General features: G+C 46.8%; 1 protein-coding gene across 2 annotated transcripts in view; it reads left to right on the plus strand.

Moving 5' to 3' along the window:
• The window catches only part of Abat (4-aminobutyrate aminotransferase), a 97,920-nt gene that overhangs the window by 41,451 nt on the left and 34,770 nt on the right, over positions 1-21,699 (plus strand). For both annotated transcript variants that reach the window (XM_075941994.1, XM_075941993.1), the window contains exons 2-3: positions 13,386-13,498; positions 19,765-19,862. In XM_075941994.1, coding sequence (XP_075798109.1) covers positions 13,429-13,498; positions 19,765-19,862 — 168 coding nt within the window. In that variant the 5' untranslated portion in view covers positions 13,386-13,428. The remainder of the gene's footprint in view (positions 1-13,385; positions 13,499-19,764; positions 19,863-21,699) is intronic.

Raw genomic sequence — 21,699 nt, forward strand, 5'->3', positions numbered from 1 at the left:
GCTGCAGTCAGCATGGCTGTTAGTGTTTCTGTGACGTGTTGACTTAAGACTCCATCAGGCGAACCCCCGACCTGGTGGACTGAGTCTAGTTCTGTTCCCGGTTCTTTGTGGAACCGCCATCCTGACTGCCACAGCAGCTGAACAACTTCGTATTCCAGCCAGCAGGGTGTGCAGGTTCCCTTCCCCACATCCTTGCCGTGTTTGTTGTTTCCTTGGTGGTCGCCATTCTGAGCAGAGTGGGGGGACATTTGCATTTCTGGGAGCTAAAGATGATGACAGATTTTCCTTTCTATTCTTCCCTAGTACTCGAGTTTTTTAGCTATTATTACTCCTCTGTCAGATGCACAAGAGCGATTTCTCCTGAGCGTGAGCTCCCTTCACTCTGCTGATTGTTTCCTTTGACACAGAGAAGCTTTTCAATTTCCTGCTCTCTCATTTGTCAGTTCTTGGTTTTGTTTCTCGAGCTCTGGGGGGCCTTTTGGGAAGTCCTTTTCTGGACCCGACTCTGAAAGCTTTTCAGGTCTTTCCCAGCTTCGGAGTAGCCATGTTTACCAGGAAAGAGGGTCTGTTTTAATGCCTGTTCATCCAGGGAGCGAGGGAGGGATCTAGCTTCATTCTCTGTGCAGTCACTACTCTCAGGACTGTGTGTGGAGCAGGCTGTCTTTTCTCCAGCAGATTCTCTTGGCACTTTTGAAAATTCAGGCAACTGTGCGGGCTCAGCTCTAGGTCCTGTGTCCTATCCCAGTGCCTGGGTTCCTGTCTCTGCGCCAGTAACCACGTTTGTGACGGCATCTCAGTACCTTATCTGAGATCGGGAACAGTAATGCCTCCAGGTTTTTCATTGTGCTCAGTATCAATTTGCTGTACGGGATCTTTTGTGCTTTTGCATAAAATTTAGGCTTGTTTTTTCTAGATATGTGAGAATGTCATTAGGATAGATATGGGGTTGTATTGACTTGGTACATTCTTTTTGATAATATAATTGTTTTCACTGTGTTAATTTCAAATAATCCCAAATTATCTGAAAAACAAATCAAGGAAGCAATGTCTGTCACAGTAGCTACAAAAACAAAATGCCCCTGAGTAAGTTTATTCAAAAGTCAGATGATCTCCCTGGGCAATGGCTCCTGCCTTTAACCACAGCACTAGGTAGGCAAAGGCAGGCTGATCTCTGTGAGTTCAAGGCCAGCCTGGTCTACAGAGTGAGTTCCAGGAAAACCAGAGCTGTTACACACACAAAAGCAAAAAAACAAACAAATAAGACCTGTCTTGAAAAACCAAGAGAGAAAGAGAAAAGTCAGATGATCTCCACAGCAGACTATAAAACATTGATGAAAAACTTAAGACACAAAATGGAAAGAGTCCATGTTCACGAATTAGAAAAAAAATCAATATTGTTGAAATAGCCTTTGAAATGAGCTTACTATCTGAAGTGTTCTACAGATAAAATGCAGTGCCTATCAAGATTTAAATGATGTTTCTACAGGAATAGAAGCAAATACAAGCCTGAAATTTATATGGAGAGAGAGAGAGAGAGAGAGAGAACAACCCTGAGATAAAGAGCGAAGTAGGAGTTATTACATCACCTGACTTTAGAATAACCTGCAGGGCGGGGTGTGATTCAGGGATAGACCTTGTTCTTATTGTTCACAGGCCTGGAGAGATGGCTCAGTGGTTAGGAGCACATACTGCTCTTGCAGAGAACCCAAGTTCAGTTCCTAGAACCCATATCAGACAGCTCACAACTGCCTGCAGCTCCAGCTTCAGGGGAATCCAACACCCCTGGCTCCTGGGTGCGCTGTATTCATGTGTACACAACCGCATACAGATGTGTGTGTGTATATATATATACATATATATATTTAAAAGTAATAGTGATAGTAATAATAGATCTTTTTTAAAGCTCTAAGTTCAAAACCCACCATCCCCAGCTCCCCCCACACACACACACACGAAACAAATTATGTACAAATAAAAAGGAACATGAGTCTGCTTGTTTGCTGCTCTTTTATGGAAGGCAAAATGCCAAGACTTGGGATGGTTTCCAGTACTACACCCTTGGGTCTCCCCTTCCTACCTCTCTGTGCCTACATACCTCGATGTTTAAAGGAGCGGTGAGAAAGAGGAGAAAAGGCGGGAAATCACATATTATTTATTTTATTTTGAGACAGGTTCTCACTATGCTACTCTGGTTGGCCTAGAACTAACTATGTAGACAAAGCTGACCTTGAACTCACAGAAATCTGCCTATCTCTGCCTCCCAAATGCTGGGAACAAAGGTGCGCATCACCACACCTGGATCATTTTTAAAACATAATTTATTTAACTTTATATTATGTGCATTGGTATGAAGGTGTCAGATCCCCTGGAACTGGAGTTGGAGACAGTTGTCAACTGCTATGTGGGTGCAGGGAATTGAACTCTGGGTCCCCTGGAAGAGTAGCCAGTGCTCTTAACTGCTGAGCCATCTCTCCAGCCCCTAACAAACCTGGTTTGTTTTTTTAAAAAAGATCCATGAGATATGTGTTACCTGGAACTCAGTACCACAGAGCTGTGACTGTCGGACTGGCTAACAATCAGCTGTGATGGCACACCCCTGAAGCCCCAGCTATTGGGCAGAAGCTAAGGATTGCTGTGGAGCTACGGCCAGCTTGGTTTACCTAGTGTGCTTCGAGCCAGCGAGAGCTGCATCACAGAAAACAAAAGCAGATGGACTGTCTTCGTGCCTTCAAGTTGCCATAACAAAACGCCATTGACTTGAATGCTTTATGGATAACAGAAAGTTGCATACAGCCTCATAGTTTCGGAGGCTGGAGTTCCAAGATTTAGACTGGGGTGACAATAGATTTAGTGTTTCTAGAGGGCCCACTTTGTGACTCATGGATGACCACCTTTCTTGTGTCCTCGCACGGAGGAAGAGTTGAGGGATCTCTCTGAGGTATCTTGATGAGGGCACTGATCTCATTTATGTGACAGATCCACCCTCGTGGCCCAATCCACTCTCAAAGCCTCCACCTTCAAATGAGCTCACTCCAGGCAAAACCTGCAAGGTGTGGATTTCAAGGGCAGAGGGAGAGGGCGGACAGACTGTTGGATGGGTGAGAGGCCCTCATGAAATCTGGAAATTTGCCTCTTAGAAGACACAGAGGGGCAAGAAACTGCAGTGTAGGCAAAGAGCCAAACATGGGCTGAGTTTCGTTGCTCAGTCGGCACTGTTAAAACCAGGAAGAATAAGGGTGTGACTAGAACACAGCTCTCAGGAAGCATAACATTGATAATGATGAGGGTCCTTTTTGGGAGAGAACAGATATGTGTTGGTCTAAGTTGTCTGGTGACAATTTTGGACTAAATACTGAAACCACCAACCTAGTGATGTAATAACGGTTATTATATTTACACCTAACTCAAGTCCCTTCTACCCTTACCCCACTGTCTATCGCTGGGTGTCTTGTGTGAGAAGCAAAACCATTTCTCCTCCTGGTAAACAGGAATAGGGCATGTCTGACCTCCTGGGTCAGAGGTGGTTGTGTGTGTGCAGCCTAGATACACACAGCTGTGGCTCTGGGTTCTGTTGCTGTGATAACACACTTCTCTGGAGTCATCAAGCCCTTGCACCTGCCCAGCTGTGATTTGGTGCTCACCTGGCCCTTACACCTGCCCAGCTGAGATTTGGTGCTCACCTGGCTCTTACACTTGCCCAGCTGTGATTTGATGCTCACCTGGCTCTTACACCTGCCCAGCTGAGATTTGGTGCTCACCTGGCCCTTACACCTGCCCAGCTGTGATTTGGTGCTCACCTGGCTCTTACACCTGCCCAGCTGTGATTTGGTGCTCACCTGGCCCTTGCACCTGACCGGCTGTGATTTGGTGCTCACCTGGCCCTTAAACCTGCCCAGCTGTGATTTGGTGCTCACCTGGCTCTTACACTTGCCCAGCTGTGATTTGATGCTCACCTGGCCCTTACACCTGCCCAGCTGAGATTTGGTGCTCACCTGGCTCTTACACCTGCCCAGCTGTGATTTGATGCTCACCTGGCCCTTACACCTGCCCAGCTGTGATTTGGTGCTCACCTGGCCCTTACACCTGCCCAGCTGAGATTTGGTGCTCACCTGGCCCTTACACCTGCCCAGCTGTGATTTGGTGCTCACCTGGCTCTTACACCTGCCCAGCTGTGATTTGGTGCTCACCTGGCCCTTACACCTGCCCAGCTGTGATTTGGTGCTCACCTGGCTCTTACACCTGCCCAGCTGTGATTTGGTGCTCACCTGGCCCTTACACCTGCCCAGCTGTGATTTGGTGCTCACCTGGCCCTTACACCTGCCCAGCTGTGATTTGGTGCTCACCTGGCCCTTACACCTGCCCAGCTGTGATTTGGTGCTCACCTGGCTCTTACACCTGCCCAGCTGTGATTTGGTGCTCACCTGGCTCCTATTCCTCTTTGTGCACCTCTCCATTTTCTTAGGTGCCAACCCTTGCTCTTTTCTAGAACACTGTTCTTTTGTCTTTACACAAGTCACCAATGAGATTATAAAACCCCATGAGGCAGGCTGAGGAAAAATCTCACATGAAGAGGGAAGTGTGTCCCTTCTATTGTGAGTGTAAGCAAATGCTCCCAGACCAAGTCTGGAGAACTAAAACCTGTGTTGCATGCCACCCATCAATACTCCATGAATAAGGCCCTGCTAACCATCTGCAAAGACCCAGTGCTCTGGCTTTTTTGGTTGCCGTGGCAACCCCTGGCCTTGAGGGACAATTGGCCATTGTGTGCCATTGAGTCTGCAGGAAAGCTGCCAGCTGCAAGTCAAGAAAAGAATGTCCTGAGACCCTGTCAGTACTTTGTCTTAAGCTGAGTGAGATAGGGGATGAAAGAAAGCATTATGGAGCCCCAGAGAGGCTTCGGGGGAACTGTGCTGCTTTCTAGCCATACATATGGCTCACACAAAGCTTTCCTGTGTAAAGGGCCTGAGCAGTGCCATGCAGACATGTCAGACGCCATCGCCAAGGTGTTTGCCAGCATTTAGTGTTTATCAATGAATGTGCAAGTCGGCATTGCTCCTGAGCCAGACAAATAGCAAAGAGGTGTGTGTGTGTGTGTGTGCGCATGTGTGCGTGCGTGCGCGTGCATGTGTGTGCTCGTGTGTGCATGCGTGTGTGTGCGTGTGTGTGTGTGTGTGCGCGTGTGTGCGTGCGTGCGCGTGTATGTGTGTGCTCGTGTGTGCATGCGTGTGTGTGCGTGTGTGTGTGTGTGTGTGCATGCGTGTGCGTGCGCGTGTATGTGTGTGCTCGTATGTGCATGCGTGTGTGTGCGTGTATGTGTGTGCTCGTGTGTGCATGCGTGTGTGTGCATGCGTGTGTGTGCGTGTGTGTGTGTGTGCTCACTGCACGTGGAAGGGTTTTCATCTACCACTCTCCACCTTATTTATTTTTTGAGACAGGGTCTCTCTGTGTAGCCCTGGCTGTCCTAGAACTCACTATGTAGACCAGGCTGGGCTCAAACTCAGATCCACCTGCCTCTGCCTCCTGAATACTGGATTAAAGTTGTGCCCACCAGCCTGGCCCCATCTGTTTTTTGGGGGGATGGATTCTCTCACCGAATCTGTAGCCCTCAGATTGAGCTAGACTAGCTGGCCAGTGACTCCCAGGGATTCTTCTGTCTCTCCCTCTCAGTGCTGGAATTGTAGGTGTTCTCAAAAGTTTGTAGCTTTTCATATGTGTATTGTGGTTTAGAGTCAGGTCCTCAGGCTTATGGTGCAAGCCCTTTACAGACTGACTCATCTCCCCAACCCCTGAGATGCCATCCCTTCGAAGGGTACAAAGAATTGGGAGATGTGGGTAAAATAAATGGGAAGGAATCTGTTTTTATTTTTAAATATGCCATTTATTTTTACTTTGTAGTCATTGGTGTTTTGCCCATATGTGTATCTATATGAGGGTGTCAAAACTGTAGTTACAGAGAGGTACAAGCTGCAATGTGGGTGCTGGGAATTGAGCCTGGGTCCTTTGAAAAGGTGGCCAGTGTTCTTAACTGCTATGCCATCTCTCCAACCCCAAGAATCTGGCTTTCTTCACAACACCATATGCCTCCTCTGGGGGTGGCCACCGCAGGATTGCTCGTTTGCATCCCTAGATGCTTGACCTTCAGGGTCAGAGATTCTGTGTCCAGGACCTGTGGTCAGTCTACCCCCTGGTGGTTAGCAGAAGTTGTGCACTTGTGTCCAAGCTCTTCACTGCCCAGGTGGCACAAATGAGACCCGGGTTTATGGGTTTGAGGGAACACAATCTGATACAACCAAGGCCACCAGTTTCTGGGAACATGGCATCTCTGGGACTTATAAACCCACTAAACTCCTGAGCCTGTCGGCCAAGGAAGATCCTGCTGGCAAATCAAGTTAGGTATAAAATACATCAAAGACTGAGGATGTGGCCCAGTGGGTCAAAGGTTTGCCTAGCATGCCTGAAGCCTTGGATTGGAGTTCCAGCATAAAACCAGGCGTGGTGGTCTGTGCCTGCAATCCTAACACTCAGGTGGCTTAGGGAGGATCAGAAGCTCAAGGTAGTCTTTGACTACAGAGCACCCTGTCGTAAAGGGGGGAGTTGAATGTCATATGTAAGTAATAAGTTGCTCCGGTCACTCTCCCTATAGAGTAATGCCCTGGGAGGGTATTTGTTTAGGTGTTGTTGTTCTTCTGTAATGCGGGTATTGCTGCACCACCGCCCAGTGAGCAAACTAGAAGGGTTTTAATTGGAAGAGGTAGTTTTGATTTTCTTCCCCGACATTTTACCTGAATTTTTCTCACCTTGTTGATCAAAACATTTAACTCTGCTCTTCAGCCTTCCTGCTCCAGCCCACTGTCCCAGATAAGAGGAAGCACAGTAGCTAATTAGCATTTTAATTAAAGGAAGTGGGATGGGAGAGGTGGGCAAGACGGAGGCATTATCTATCTGGCTAGACCAGAGTTTTCTACTTGGCTTGGTGGAGGTAGACTAGAAGCTCTGCAGAGCCACCACTCAGCTAAAACCCAAGTTCTCTTGACTTGCCGTGCAGTCTGATAATCACTGTACTGCTCAATTGATTTTAAATTTCTCTTTTGTTTCTGAGCACACCAAAGGAAAAGTCGCCATTGAGTATTAGCCTACTTTTCCCCCCTCCTGAGACAGGGTTTCTCTGTGTAGCCCTGGCTGTCCTGGGCTCTGTAGACCAGGCTGGCCTTGAACTCAGAGATCCACCTGCCGTGGCCTCCTGAGTGCTGGGACTAAAGGTGTGCGCCACCACCTTTCAAACGCTCTATTCTCAGCTGGTTTCCAAGTCTATCGTTTTGCTTAGTTGATTGGTTGGGAAGGGGGAGGTTGTATTTTGTTTTGTGACAAGGTCTCATATAGAGCAGGCTCAACATATATCTAGAACTTAACATGTATCTAAGAATGGCCTTGAACTTCTTCCTCCTACATCCCCCTCAAAGTGCCAGTGTACTCTGCACCCCCATGCCCAGTTTCTGCCGTGCTGGGCATAGAACCCAGGGCTTCGTGAATGCTGAGCAAGCTCTCTACCCCCTGAGTCACCTCAACAGCCCTGAATTTTCCCGTTCTTAAACTTCTACATCAATGGAGCCATCTAACGTCAGCTTTTTCTGTGACAGCCCGTGACCGTCCTTTGTTCATTCCTGTGTTTGTCTGCTCATCCATGGATGGACGCCTGCATTGTGCCAGTCCCCTGGCTACTGTGAACAGCAATGCAGTGAGCATACGGAATGATGTGTTTAAGTCCCGTTTGCAGTTTCCTTGTACATTAGCATCTGAGTGGACTCTGTCACGTGGCAATTCTGTTCACCTTTTTTGGTTTTTGAGACAGAGTTTCTCTGTGTATCCCTGGCTGCTTACTCTGTAGATCAGGCTAGCCTCAAACTCAGAGACCCGCCTGTCTCTGCCACCAGAGTGCTGAGATTAAAGGTGTGCGCCACCACCCAGCTCCGTTCTTGTAGAACTCACAGACTTTTACTGTTTTTTGTTAGAGTCTCCCTGTGTAGCCCAAGCTGGACTTAGTCTCCCTGAGTGCTAAAATTGCAGGAGTGGACCACCACACACTATTTAGGAACCTGTAATTCTGGGCCTATAAGATGGTTCAGCCAGTAAAGGCACTAGCAACAAAAGCTGAGAATCTGAACATGGTTGCTGAGCTCCATATGGTAAAAGGAGAGAACGGACTTTTAGAATTTGTTCTTTGACTCCACATCTCTTCATGTATGTGCCACACACACATACATATTTTTCTTACAAAGAAGCCATAATTCTTTTATTCATTTATTTGTTGAGATGGGGTCTTGTTATATAGTAGCCCTTCCTGGCCCCAAACTCCATAATCCTGTCACGGTGTCTTAGTTACTTTTCTTTTGCTATGATAAAACACCATGACCAAGGCATCTTCTAGACGGAAGAAGGGTTTGTTTGAGCCTACGGTTCCAGAGGGGTGAGAGTCTGTCACCAGCAAGGTGGCGAGGCAGGGAGCAGCAGGCATGTTGGCTGGAGCAGCAAGCCGAGAGCTCATTTCCTGAACCACAAGTGTGAACCAGAACAACTAGAAATGGTGTGTGTGTTGTTTTTAAACTAAGTCTCGTCTTACAATTTTACCAAGAAAGACTTAGGAGTCAGATCCTGGGGTGAAAACCTGCTAGCTCAGAGAGGCTGAGAAGCAACCAACTGACCTTCCTCCTTAGCTAGAGTCTCAGAAAAAGAGCTTCTCTACCACCGGTCCACCCCGAAAAGGCTGCCAGACTAAGTGTCCCTCCTCACTACTTCTTGTGTGTTTCCTGTGTGTTCTCCATCCACTTTCCTGACTGCCTCTTCTTACTCTCTATGACTGCTTCCCACCACCTAGTTGCTAGCTCTGCCTCTTGATCTGAGGTTGATTTTATTTAATTAACACAATCTTGAAATTCCAGTGTGATCAGTTATCCCACAACAGGTATGGGTTTTTAAGCTCTCAAAGCCTGCCTCCAGTGCCATTGTGCCCCCAAGAAGCCCACACCTCCTAAACCTCCCAAACAGTGCTACCAACTGGGAACAAAGTGTTCTAATCCACGAACCTATGGGGGACATTATTTAAAGCAGCACACACAGGATCTCCCCAGTTCTGGCTGGGATTACAGATGTTTGCCTTCACACAAGGGCAGAATCCCAATATCCGAACATCAACACCAACGTCAAGACTAAGGATTTTGGAGTTATTCCTCTATCCTCTCTCCCATGTCTGTGTCCCACAACAAGGCTACTTTGTGTGCCCTTGGCAGGCATAACTGTGTGGATTGTACCCTAACTTCTGGCATCTTGAGGGACTCCCTTTTGAGTCCGCAAGCAAACACATTAAGCAAACATATAAAGCAAACACATGAATCTCTGTTTTTGACTCTTACTCCTCTCTCCCTGAGTGATTGATTAAATTCCTGTATGAATTTCTCTTCCCTTGAAAGTCCCATATCTTTTTGGACGACGGTGAGCCTGCGCCTACCTTGTCCTGCAGATCTGTCCGAGTTCTACAGCCGCAGAACCTTCTGTTTTCTTCTTGTTCTCCCGGGACTGCGCGTTGTCGTCCGATAGTTGACCGTGCTCCGAGTCCCTGTTCGGGCGCCACTGTTGATTGCCTTGGCGGGCTACTTAGTCTAGGGTTAGTAGCCCGCCTGGCAGTTCAGTTATTCCAGGGTCACGGAGAGGCACTACCTGGAAGATATGGGCTAGGAGACAGGAAGAAGGCCATGCAAAGTTTGTCAGAGCCTCCGTTTATTAGGGACGAGATACAACTTTTTATAGGGTAAGGAGTTGGGGGATGGGCACAGGGTTCTGGGCTCTTGCCGCGTGGTTCACGTTGGTCACATGGTCCTCGTTGGTCACGTAGCCAGGTTACCTTCGGTCAGGTCACTGTAGGCCAAGAAGTCGCAACTAGGAGATGACACACCTAGTTCTCGAGATAGTTTGGAATGTGGGATGGGTTCCGCTAACAGATAGCTCTCATTAACAGCCAATTTGGGTGTGGGGTAGGCTTTGTCAATAGAACCATTCTTAAAACAATTAGGGGTGTGGGGTTCTCTGCAGACTCCCCAGGGTTATGGTTCCTGTAATGATTTTAGGAGGAAATTGGCTCCTGACACCCAGGGTGACCCTGTTGTCCAATAGATGGTCTGAATGCATGTCCTCTGCTCCTCTCAGGAAACCTGACGGTATGGTTAGGTAGCCTCTTCTCCTGGAGATGTCTCTCCACAGAAGTCAGAATAGACAGTGTGTGTGAGGCCAGCTGCAGCAAATCCTACCCTCCACTCCAATCATGTCAGGCTCCGCCATCATCTGGATCCGCCCTTCGCTGTCCCCACATTTGACACCACTGAGCACTGCTCACCCCAGCTCGCCTTTCTTCTCTGGCTTTTGGAATCTACTTAACTTTGCAGCTTGGGACACGTGCGCCCCCACATATACGCACACGCTCACGCACACACAAACATGCACACGCACACACACACACACACACACGTGCATGCTTGGTCCACAAGGAAGCCCTGCATCGTCCCATTGAGCCTTGCACATACCAGTCAATCAGTCATGACTCTATGCTAGAGTCTTGGGTTGCTCGGTTTTGTTCTTGAAGCAAGCACAGCCTTACAACACATCCCTGGTTGATCTTGACCTCACTATATAGCCTGGACTGGCCTTGAACTCACAGTTCCAAATGCTGAGATTACAGGCACACCGCCATGCCTGGCTTTTCATCTTGTGCTTTGTGAAGTTCATTGTTGACAGTGAACTGGGGGATTTTTTATGTGCATATCTTGCCAGGTTATTTTAAGAAGTTAATGACAGGATGAACAAAGCAGCCGAGGACATTGAATTCTCCCACCCTTCTCCTAGTCCTCTGCCAAAGAACTAGGAACGTGTTTTCCCTGACTTCTTCCTCCTCTGCCTGAGCGATTCAGAGCCTTGCTATAACAGCTTCTTAATTCACTTTTGTTGATTGAATTAGTGGGCAGGAAAGTGAATGAGCAACAGGCATTCTTCTGAGAATGTCTGACAGAGGTGGTGTTTGTTATGAGGCTAGTTTCATCTGCAGGGCTCTGAAATGTCACACGTCACTAGGATGCGTTTTCCAAAGTGGCCTGCCATCGCAAGTGCACAGGCATGACTCTCGCTCTGATGGGCTATTCAAAAGTTCGTGCTCAAGTTCTTCAAGAGTCTTGAATTCTCAAAAGCATATTATTTATTTACTAATATCAAACTCATTCATTTTATTTTACGTCCGAGTGTTTTGCCTGCATCTGTGTATGTGTGCCTCATCTGTGCTTCGTGTCTGAGGAGATCAGAAGAGGGCAACGGATCTCCGGGAACTGGAGTTAACAATGGTTGTGAACCATCATGTGGATGCTGGGAACTGAACCCAGGTCCTCTGAAAGAGGATCTTGCTGAGACATCTCTCCAGCCCTTTGAAAACATATTTAATGGAAGAAGCTTGAATTATGTGCGGCCTCAGTGTTCTGTTTGAGACAATGGCCTTAAGTGAGAGGTGGCAACCGCTTTTTCTACATAGCTACTCTGCTGCGGAGTGAACAGCATTGCTTGAGTTGGATATATTAGAATCAACTTTTCAAAAGCTCATTAAATTGTCAAGAGAAGAATAGGGTTTCTAAGTTAATTTATGGTCACAGTGCTAACGCCTGCTGTTTTCTCCCTAATTTTTCTCTTATGAAAAGAAATAAAATGGTTTCTCTGAATGGCTTGCTTTTGAGACAGGCTCTCACTGTGCAGCTTCTGGCCAGAACTCACTATGGAGAGCAGGCTTCAACTCACAGAGGTCTGCCCGCCTCTTCCACCTCCGCGCTGGGGTTAAAGTGATGAGCAGTCATAACTATGCCTTTTTTCTTCAAGCCCTCTATTACTGTGGCTAGGTCAACTAAATTAATTAGTCTATTACAAGTGCAGCCATGTTTGGGAGGTCAGGAAGTCCCGTGACCAATGTCCTGAGACCCAAGAGTGCCCTTCTTCAGATATGAAATAGGGAGAACCCTGTTTGCTAGACGACTGGGCAGATATCTGGAACCAGAGGACTATTTGGAGCCTTTCAACCCACTCACATGACAGCCTTTCCACCTGGAAGAGTTACAGTCTCCAGAACACAGCACAGCTGGCTCTGCAGTGGATCCTCCCAGGGACAAAAGATAAAGCATGCAGAATCTACTTCTGTCCAGTGTCCATCAAGAACTCTGTCCACACAGAATAGAAACTGCCCCAGCTAGTACATGCAAGTCACACAGAGGTGGTCAGGCTGCAGAGGAATTTTATACTTGCTGACAAGGGCCTTGTTTGGGTAGGGATCCTGGCCTCTCATTCCTCATTTTCCCTCTGTACCAGGGGACATCCAGGAAGGAAATACCACTGTCCCTCTTCATTTAAGAGAGAAGAGACTGGGTTTGCCCTGGCAGTGTTAGGAGTCTGTGCTGTATCTATCCATAGCCAAGATGAGCCTCAGGCAGGAGGCCCTAGATAGGGTGACAGTCTCAATAACCCGGGACTGCGTGGTTTCAGAACAAAATTTTCATCTCTGAGTTCCAAGCGTATTTGGACAATTTGTCATTCTAAGACAAACTATGTGTTATGAAATGGGCACCAGCTGGCCCCCCCACACACACACTGGATGCCCAGGCTCCCTGGACAGCCCAGGGACTAATGTTTCATGTAGGAAGTCCTGAGTGTCCTGCGCTGGGTCATCAGAGATGTCTGCTCTGAAGATTCCTGACTGAATTTGTGCACACATTTGTCATCACTTGAGGGGGCTCTTTCTGAGTTGTTGTTGTTGGTGGTGGTGGTGGGTGTGGGGTGGGTGTGCACGTACAGGTACATACATGGCAGAGATGTGTGGGAACCAGATGTCGTCCTTGGCTGTCTTCCTCAGTCACTTTCCAGGTTGTGTTTTGAGACAAAGTCTCTTTCCTGGAGCTCACTGATTGGCTAGACTGGCTGGCCAGCAAGCCCTAAGGAGTCCACTTCTTTCCACTTCCCTGGCACTGAGACTGCAAGCATGGGCCACCACGCCCAGCTCTTTCTCATGGGCTCTAGGGATCAAGCTTGGGGCATAGCAAGCACTTGGCTAATCAGGCCATTTCTCTGGGCCTCTATTTTTCCATCTAGAAACAGTATGCTCACCCTGTCTGGAGTGTGGAAGATGCGAGGGAAAGTTTGTAAATTAAGTTTCTGTTCAACACAAATGTGCTTCATTAAAGAGAGTTTGGCATACAGCAAAGGAATTTGTATCCCAAGAGCCTTCTCCACGAAGTAGGCAATAGTAGGTTTAGATGCCTGTTGCGGTGCTGTGGTCCCCACAGGCCTAAGTCTATGGTTTTGGTCTCTTTCAGAACAGCCCCAAGTGAAGGAATCCTCTTCCTGAAGGAGGGGATCATGGCTTCCTTGTTGCTCGCCCGGCGGGTAGCCTGCAGCTCCCAGAAAAGCTTCTGCCTCTTCACACCTGGTAAGCCCCCAAGAGACACAGTGAAGACGAGGGATCTCTGGTCAGAGTCCTCAAGGATAGAAGGACCTGGCTGCTTCTGGTGCTTTCCTAGTGTTCGTCAGCGAGTCTATCACCATTGCTGCCTACTTCATCACCCCGCCCTCAGATGGACAGTTCTCACGTAGGAAGGGAGTTGATGGGACTGAGAGCCATTCTGCTCAGGGATGGTGGCCTCTAAGGACCCGGAAAGGAAGACACTCAGCTGGGGTTGGTCCCAAGGGTAAAGAAAGCCACAAAAATGAGGCTGCGGGTGTGTGTGGCTCAATGGCAGAGGGTTTTCCTAGCAAACACTAAGCTTGGGGTTTACACCCAGCACTGCATACACTGGGGCTTTGGGCTGAGGAGACCGCTCATTAGATAATGGATTTTCTGTGAGTAAGAACTGGAATTCTGATCTTCACACAAAAGCTAGTGGATGTGGCAGCCTGCTTATAAATCCAGTCTTTAGGAGTTGGACAGAGGAAATCCCAGGGCAGGGCGGCTAGTCCAACTAGTGAGATCAGTCCAGGGATCATCAGGAGACCCCAGGACGGTTAGTTAGACCAGTCACATCAGCCCAGCATGCACTAGGAGACCCAGGACAGCTAGTTAGACCAGTCACATCAGCCCAGGGTGAATCAGGAGACCCCAGGATGGCTAGTTAGACTAGTAAGATTAGGGTTCATTAGGGTGCCTCAGTAGGAGAACAATTGAAGAAGACACCTGGCCTCAGATTCAAGTGCCCCAACACACAACATTCACTCACACACAAATACACAAATACACTAATGGGTGAAGTGGTAACCACCTTTAATCACAGAACTCAGGAGTTCAGGTCAGGAAGATCAGGAATTCCAGGTCATCCTCAGCTGTATAGAAAGTCCAAGACTAGCCTGGGTACATGAGACATGTCAAAAAAAAAAAAAAGCTGAAGTCACAGGCGTGATACCAATAGCCAAATAATTTTAGCATCCAGGAGGTTAAGTTGGGAGATCAGGAGTTCAAGTACAAACTTGGGTAAAAAGGAAAGAAGGAAGGAAGTGAGGAAAGAAAGAAGGGGAAGTGAAAAGGAAAAGTGACTGAACAGATGTACCCCCAGCTGATAACTGTCTGGCTTGAGTGTTTGGGCACTGAACTCCTGCTGTGAACTCTGACCCACGCCCTCTAATCAAGCACAGCCTGGGACTGTCTCGCAGTGCTGACCTGCAGCGACCCAAGAATCCGTCACCAAGTCATTAATTGTACTTATTTTTTTTTTTTTGAGACAAGGTCTCTTTAGCCTATTAGCTCTGTAATCCCTGCACCCAGGAGGCTGAGGCAGAAGGATTGAGTTTAAGGTCAGTCTGGGATGCTACACACAGAGTTCCACACCAACATCATGAGATCTTGTCTCAAAAACAAACAGGAAAGGGCTGAGGCGATGACTGGGCTGCAGGAATTGAACTCAGGGAGTCAGGCTTGAGTATCAAGTGCTTTTACCAGATGAGCCAGCTCTCCAGTCTTGATAAAAAGAGGGCTTGCCACACAAGTGTGAGGATCAGCACCCACATAAAATCTGGGTGTGTGAAGGCTGGGAGCGGAGGTACACTTCTGTAATTCCAGCATTGTAAAAGGAGGCAAGGGGGTCCCTAGGGTTTCTGGCTAGCTAGTCTAGCCAGACCAAGAGTTCCAGTTCACTGAGAGACCCTGCCCCAAAATATGAGGTGGAGGGATGGAAGTTACCACCCTACTTCAACACATGCACCTTACACATCCACACACACTTCCCTACACACACATCCCACCCACATGTGCATGCATGCACACAGACACACACACACCACACACACAGACACACACATACCACACACACACAGAGACACACACACCACACACACACATACACACAGACACACACACACCACACACAGACACACACACAGAGACACACACCACACACACAGACACACACACCACACACACTTACAGACACAGACATACACACACCACACACACACATACACACAGACAGACAAACACACATAGACATACACACAGAGACACACATACAGACACACACACTCACAGACACAGACACACACACACACCACACACAGACACGCAGAGAGACACACACATACAGACACACACTCACACACACACAGACACCCACACACCACAGACACAGACATACACACACATACATGCAGACATACACACTCACACACAGACACACACTAAATGAGTGAATAAATGAGAGGAAGAGCAAGGCAGGGCTCTAGGTGGATTTTACCTTGACATTATTAGGTTCACATACAGGACAGTTGTTTTCTGGGAATAGTATTTTCATTTAATTTTCATTTATTAAGCTCAGCTGGTAAAATCACTTGCTACATGTGCTGGCTAGTTAAATGTCAACTTGACACAAACAAGAGTCGTGTGAGAGAAGGGAACCTCAACTGAGAAAATGTCTCCGTAAGATCTGACTATAAGACATTTTCTTAATTAATGATTGATGGAAGAGGGCCCAGCCCATCGTCGGTGGGGTCATCCCTGGGATGGTGGTCCTGGGGTCTATAAGAAAGTAGACTGAGCAAGCCACGATGAGCAAGTCAGTAAGCAGCTGCCCTCCATGGCTTCTGCATCAGCTCCTGCCTCTATGTTCCTGCCCTTTGTGTGAGCTCCTGACTTTCTTCAGAGATGAACAGTGATATGGGAGTGTAGCCCAAATAAACCCTTCCCTTCCCAACTTACTTTTGGTCATGGCATTTAACACAGCAATAGAAACCCTAACTAGACACCACTCAAGCCTGACAACTTGAGTTCAAAATGCAGGCTGAAAGCCAGATTTGGGGAGAGGAGTGTTTAGTTATAATGCCAGCCCTCCTGTGACAGATGCAAGAGAATTGGCCAGAAACATGAGGGCTAGCTAGCCTGAAGTGTGCAGCGCAGCAGCAGAAATAGCAAGAAACCCTGCCTCAGTGGGGGATGAAGACAAGAAAGGGAGGACTCCTAAAAGTTGCCCTTTACTTCCACACTCCCTGAGGCACACATGCCCCATCATGCACATGTCGTGTGTGTGTGCATGCACACACATTCTGAACAAACTAAAAGTTATTTTCAAAGATCAAGAAGACATTAAGGGTGGGTTGGTGGTGGCGCATGCCTTTAGTCTACCTGGGACGTGGAGGCAGGTGGATCAGAGGGCTGACTCAGTGGACCTCTGTCTACTATGTCCAGTCTTGTGTGCCACAACACACTCTGCTTTCTACAGACCTTTTTCTTCTCTGTGATTCTGATAAGAATTCGAATCTGGGAGACATGTTGTTTTTGCTGAGCCTCCAGATGAGGTGGCAGGGTACCCACAGGGTCTGAGGAGGGGTCAGAAAGGCAAGTGTTCGGGTTGATCAGCAGTTAGCTGCGTGAGCCTGGCCCTCTAACTAACCTCTCTGACCTTATATTCTCAGTAATGCAAGCATAATATTTACCTTGTGCCCAGCTGCTAGATGTGACCTTTTTTAATTTTTTTTTAGATGTGACTTTTTAAAAAATTACTTTTTCGGGAGAAAATAAAGACTTTTATGTTCTCCCTGGGGGGAAGCTGGAGAACTTCTCAAACCTCCCCCTCAGCTGGAAATTGAACAAGGTTGACTTGGTGAAAAGTTCTTTTCATCTGAATTTACATTCATATTCTACATTGTTGGAATCAATGCTGTAACCCTGAGTCCAACCGTGGAAAGAGTGAATAATTTAGCATTCAAAGGTCACCACTTGAAGGCTGGAGAGATGGCTCAGTGGTTCAGAGCACTTGTTCTTGCGGAGGACCAGGTTTGGTTTCCAAACCCGCATAGTGGTTTATAACTATCTGTGCCTCCAATTCCAGTGGATCTGACGCCCTCTTCTGAACTGCTCAACCTCCAAGTACACACGTGATGCAGACATGCATACATGCAAAACACTCACATATAAAACTAGTGAGTGAATCTAGCTTAAAAGTCCACTGAATTCTATACTGTTTAACTCTTTCAGTGGAATGAACTCTAGGAACTTCCTTTTCGGAGTCAAAAGGAAAGAAAAGCTGCTTTCTTCATACTTAAGCAGGAGTTGTGTATCCTAACTGCTTCCAAATACAGCATTGCAACCCTGCCTCACACCGTGCCATCCCTTGAGAAGCAACTAAGAGAGTCAAGAGTGGGCTCAGATGTGTTTTATAGTATCATATTTTACATAGATCTATTGAAAACCTAACCTTTTGTAGAATGTTGATGGGATTTATTTTTTTATTTTATTGAGCTATACATTTTTCTCTGCTCCCCTCCCTTCTTCTCCCCTCCTCTTCAATTCTCTCCCATGGTTCCCATGCTCCCAATCTACTCAGGAATCTTGTCTTTTTCTACTTCCCATGTAGATTAGATCCATGTATGTCTTTCTTAAGGGTCCTCATTGTTGTCTGGGTTCTCTGTGATTGTAAATTTTGGGCTGGTTTTTCTTTGCTTTATGTCTAAAAGCCACTTATGAGTGAGTACATATGATAATTGTCTTTCTGGATCTGGGTTACTTCACTCAATATGATGTTTCCTAGATCTATCCATTTGCCTACAAATTTCAAGATGTCATTATTTTTTCCTCTGTGTAGTACTCCATTGTTTAAATGTACCACATTTTCCTTATCCATTCTTTGGTCAAGGGGCATTTAGGTTGTTTCCTGGTTCTGGCTACAACAAACAATGCTTCTATGAACATAGTTGAGCACATGTCCTTGTGGTATGATTGAGCATTCTTTGGGTATATACCCAAAAGTGGTATTGCTTGGTCTTGAGGAAGGTTGTTTCTGAGAAATCACCATATTGATATCCAAAGGGGTTGTACCAGCTTGCATTCCCACCAGCAATGCAGAAGTGTTCCCTTTACCCCATATCTTCTCCAGCATAAGTTTTCTCAGTGTTTTTGATCTTGGCCATTCTTACAGGTGTAAGATGGAATCTCAGAGTTGTTTTGATTTTCATTTCTCTGATGGCTAAGGATGTTGAGCATTTCCTTAAGTGTCTTTCAGTCATTTTAGATTCCTTTGTCGAGAGTTCTCTGTTTAGGTCTGTACCCCATTTTTTATTGGATTATTTGTTCTTTTGATGACCAATTTTTTGAGTTCTTTGTATATTTTGGAGATTGGCCCTCTGTCCGATATGGGGTTGGTAAAGATCTTTTCCCATTCTGTAGATTGCCATTTTGTCTTAATACAGTTCCTCATGTTGTGGTGACTGCCCAACCACAAAATTATTTCATTGCTATGTCATAACTGTAATTTTGCTACTGTTATGAATTGAAATGTAAATATCTGATATGCAGGATAGCTGATATATGACCCCCAAAGGGATCATAACCCACAGATTGAGAACCGCTGGCACAGATAAATCTTAGACCTGTCTGTGAGGGAGTTCTAGATTAGGCTGAGGTGGGTTTTCCAAAAGAACCACTTTGACCGTGGGCAGGACCATTCCAAGCACTGGGATCTCAAACTGATTAAAAAAGGGAAATCAAAGCCCAGCAATGGCAGTGCACCCCTTTAGTCCCAGCACTCAGGAGATCTCTGAGTTTTTGAACTGGCAGGACAGCTCAGCAGTTTAAAGCATTTGCCATTCAAGAGTACAACCTAGATTCAATCACAGTGAAAGGGAAGAATTCTCTCCCCAAGTTGTCCTCTGACCTCCACACACACACTGTGTTACACTTCAGCACGCACACATGTGCACGCATAAGCGCAGGCACGCACCCTGAGCATGGAGCCTAGGGCCACCTTCATGTTAAGAGCTCAGTACACTGGGTCCATCATTTACTTGTGTGTCTTCAAAAAGTGCAGGGGGAGGCTGGGGAGATGACTCATCAGATGGGTTTGGGTCCCAGCACCCACATGGCAGCTCACAACCACCCAGTTCCAAGGAATCTAACACCTTCTGAGCACCAGCACGCTCACTGGTGCACATAGGTTAAGCCAGCAAACACACATGGATCAGGAAGCTGGGTCTGCTCAACATGTTCCCTTGGATGGGAGCATTTCCTACAGCTTTACTGGCTGTACATGGCTTTCCCCAGTTTCAGAATCTTCATTGTTCTCACAGGGTCTTGTTTGTTCAGAAGCAGTCTTCCTGGATGGCCTTGTCAGAACAGAGCTGAGATCCTGGGGCCACCTGTTAAGGACTGAGGGCATCTGTTGGGGCTGATCCTCCTTGTGTCTTGTCACCAGGGGTTCTCATTTGTCTTTTGTATGGCAGGATCCAGATATATCAGTCAAGCTGCTGCCAAAGTTGACATTGAATTTGATTACGATGGGCCACTGATGAAGACAGAAGTCCCGGGGCCGCGATCTCAGGTGAGTCAACCACACCTAAGACAAAGGCCCAGCAGGCAGGTGCACGGAAAGCTTGGCATACGTTCAGAGCCTCTACTAAAGATGTGTATAAAAACAACCCAGTGTCTCAGGATGTTGCCTGACAGTCAGTCATAGACTGCGGACATGTGGCATTCAGATTGCCCATGCGTTTAGAGCTAACCAGCAGCTAGGTAGGTGGCCTTGCTGGAGCCATCTGCAGGCCTAAAGTGGGGCTGGCTGTCAGCCGGTGCAGTTTCTGCCTGCAGTAACTCGCCTCTGCTCTGTGGGTCGCCGTTCCTCCGGCTTGTCACACTGGGCTTATTCTGATCTTACTGTAAGACCACTGAGACTGAAACTTCACACTGGCTTTCAGATGTCCCCACCTTAGTCTCTTGGCCAAAGCAAGTCCATTGGGTCACTGTCAGTCCAGAATTAAGGACTGGGGCTGAACTCACAAGCAACACTGAAAGTCGAGGCATAGGGCTGGGTATCAAAGACAACTGACTTTGGTCTTGAAGGACAAAGATAAATCTAACATAAAGAAGGCAGTCTGTACAAGTGATAACAAAGCAGAACTTGGGGAAGGAGAAGAAGGAGAAAGAGAGACAGGAAGAGGACTTGGGGTGTGGAGTGAGGGTAGGGAAGCAATGTAAACAGAGGTGCCATGGTAAGATTCATCACTTTGCCAGCTCTGCTATTCAGACAGATTCTGACTAGTGGGGATTTGAGGTGTGTTCTACTGCTTTCAAGAATCCCGGCTACAAAAAGTGGAAATTAGTTTGAGGGGAGGAAGCACAGCAGTTTCTGAACTTGGAGGTTTGTTGAAGATGCTGCATTTGCACCTCAGATGGTGGGTGTACTAGACAATTGGTGGTGAGAAACACATGGATCATTGCTGAAATGGCAGTAAAGTAAAGCCATACAAGACCTTGAAAAAAAAGATTCATCACTTTGTAGTCTAGCTCAATTAAAAAATAATAGTAAGTAAAGATGGGACCTTCAAGCCCAGCTTGAAGATGTTCAAGCTGGGATGGCGTCTCACACCTGTAATCCCAGCAGTTGGGAGGTGAAAGCAGATGGACAGGGGTCAACCTCTGCTGTGTACAGAGTTCAAGGCCAGCCTGAGATACCTGGGAGGTTCCTTCTATAAGAAGGCAAGAGATGTGGTACAAAAGAGAGAGAGGAAGATGGTACAAACCTTTCAGGGCTTAGGGTTTTTTCCCTCTGATTTAGCATGTTTTTTTCCACAGTTGGATGCTGTCTTATTTACTGTGAAAAGATCATTCATTTTGCTATAGCATCTGTTCAGAAATATTTATCTTAATGTGTTTCTATTTCTTTTGATGGTTTTCATCAGACAGAGGAGAGAGCTTTTCATGCATATTCCTGTTGGGGTGGATTCTAATTCAATAGAGAAATGCCTAGAATAACTTCTCATACTTTGTTGTTAATATTATTTTATATTTTTGTGTGGAGATAAGTAATGTCAGAATGCTAACTGCTAAAGTCTCTTTTACGCTGAATTGTTTGGGGGGCTGAAATCTCGCTAATATCAAGGCAACTGGTTTTCAGTTCCTAGTTTCTGATTGGAATAGGGAAAGTGAATTGTAATCAGAAGTGGCTCTTTGTTGAGCAAATTAATGTTGTCAGTTGGTTTTACCCTCCTTTCCTGATAAGGGAGTTACATCTTTTCTTTCTTTCCTCCCCTAATGCTGGAGATCAAACTGATAATGCAGGACCTTGTGCATACTTGGCAAATGCTTTACCACTGAGTGTTTAATTAACCATTTTCTGTGCATGGGTGTTTTGTCTGCATGTAAGTCTGTGTACCATGTCC

The sequence above is a fragment of the Microtus pennsylvanicus genome, chromosome 11, assembly GCF_037038515.1.
Source record: "Microtus pennsylvanicus isolate mMicPen1 chromosome 11, mMicPen1.hap1, whole genome shotgun sequence".
Classification (NCBI taxonomy): Eukaryota; Metazoa; Chordata; class Mammalia; order Rodentia; family Cricetidae; genus Microtus; species Microtus pennsylvanicus.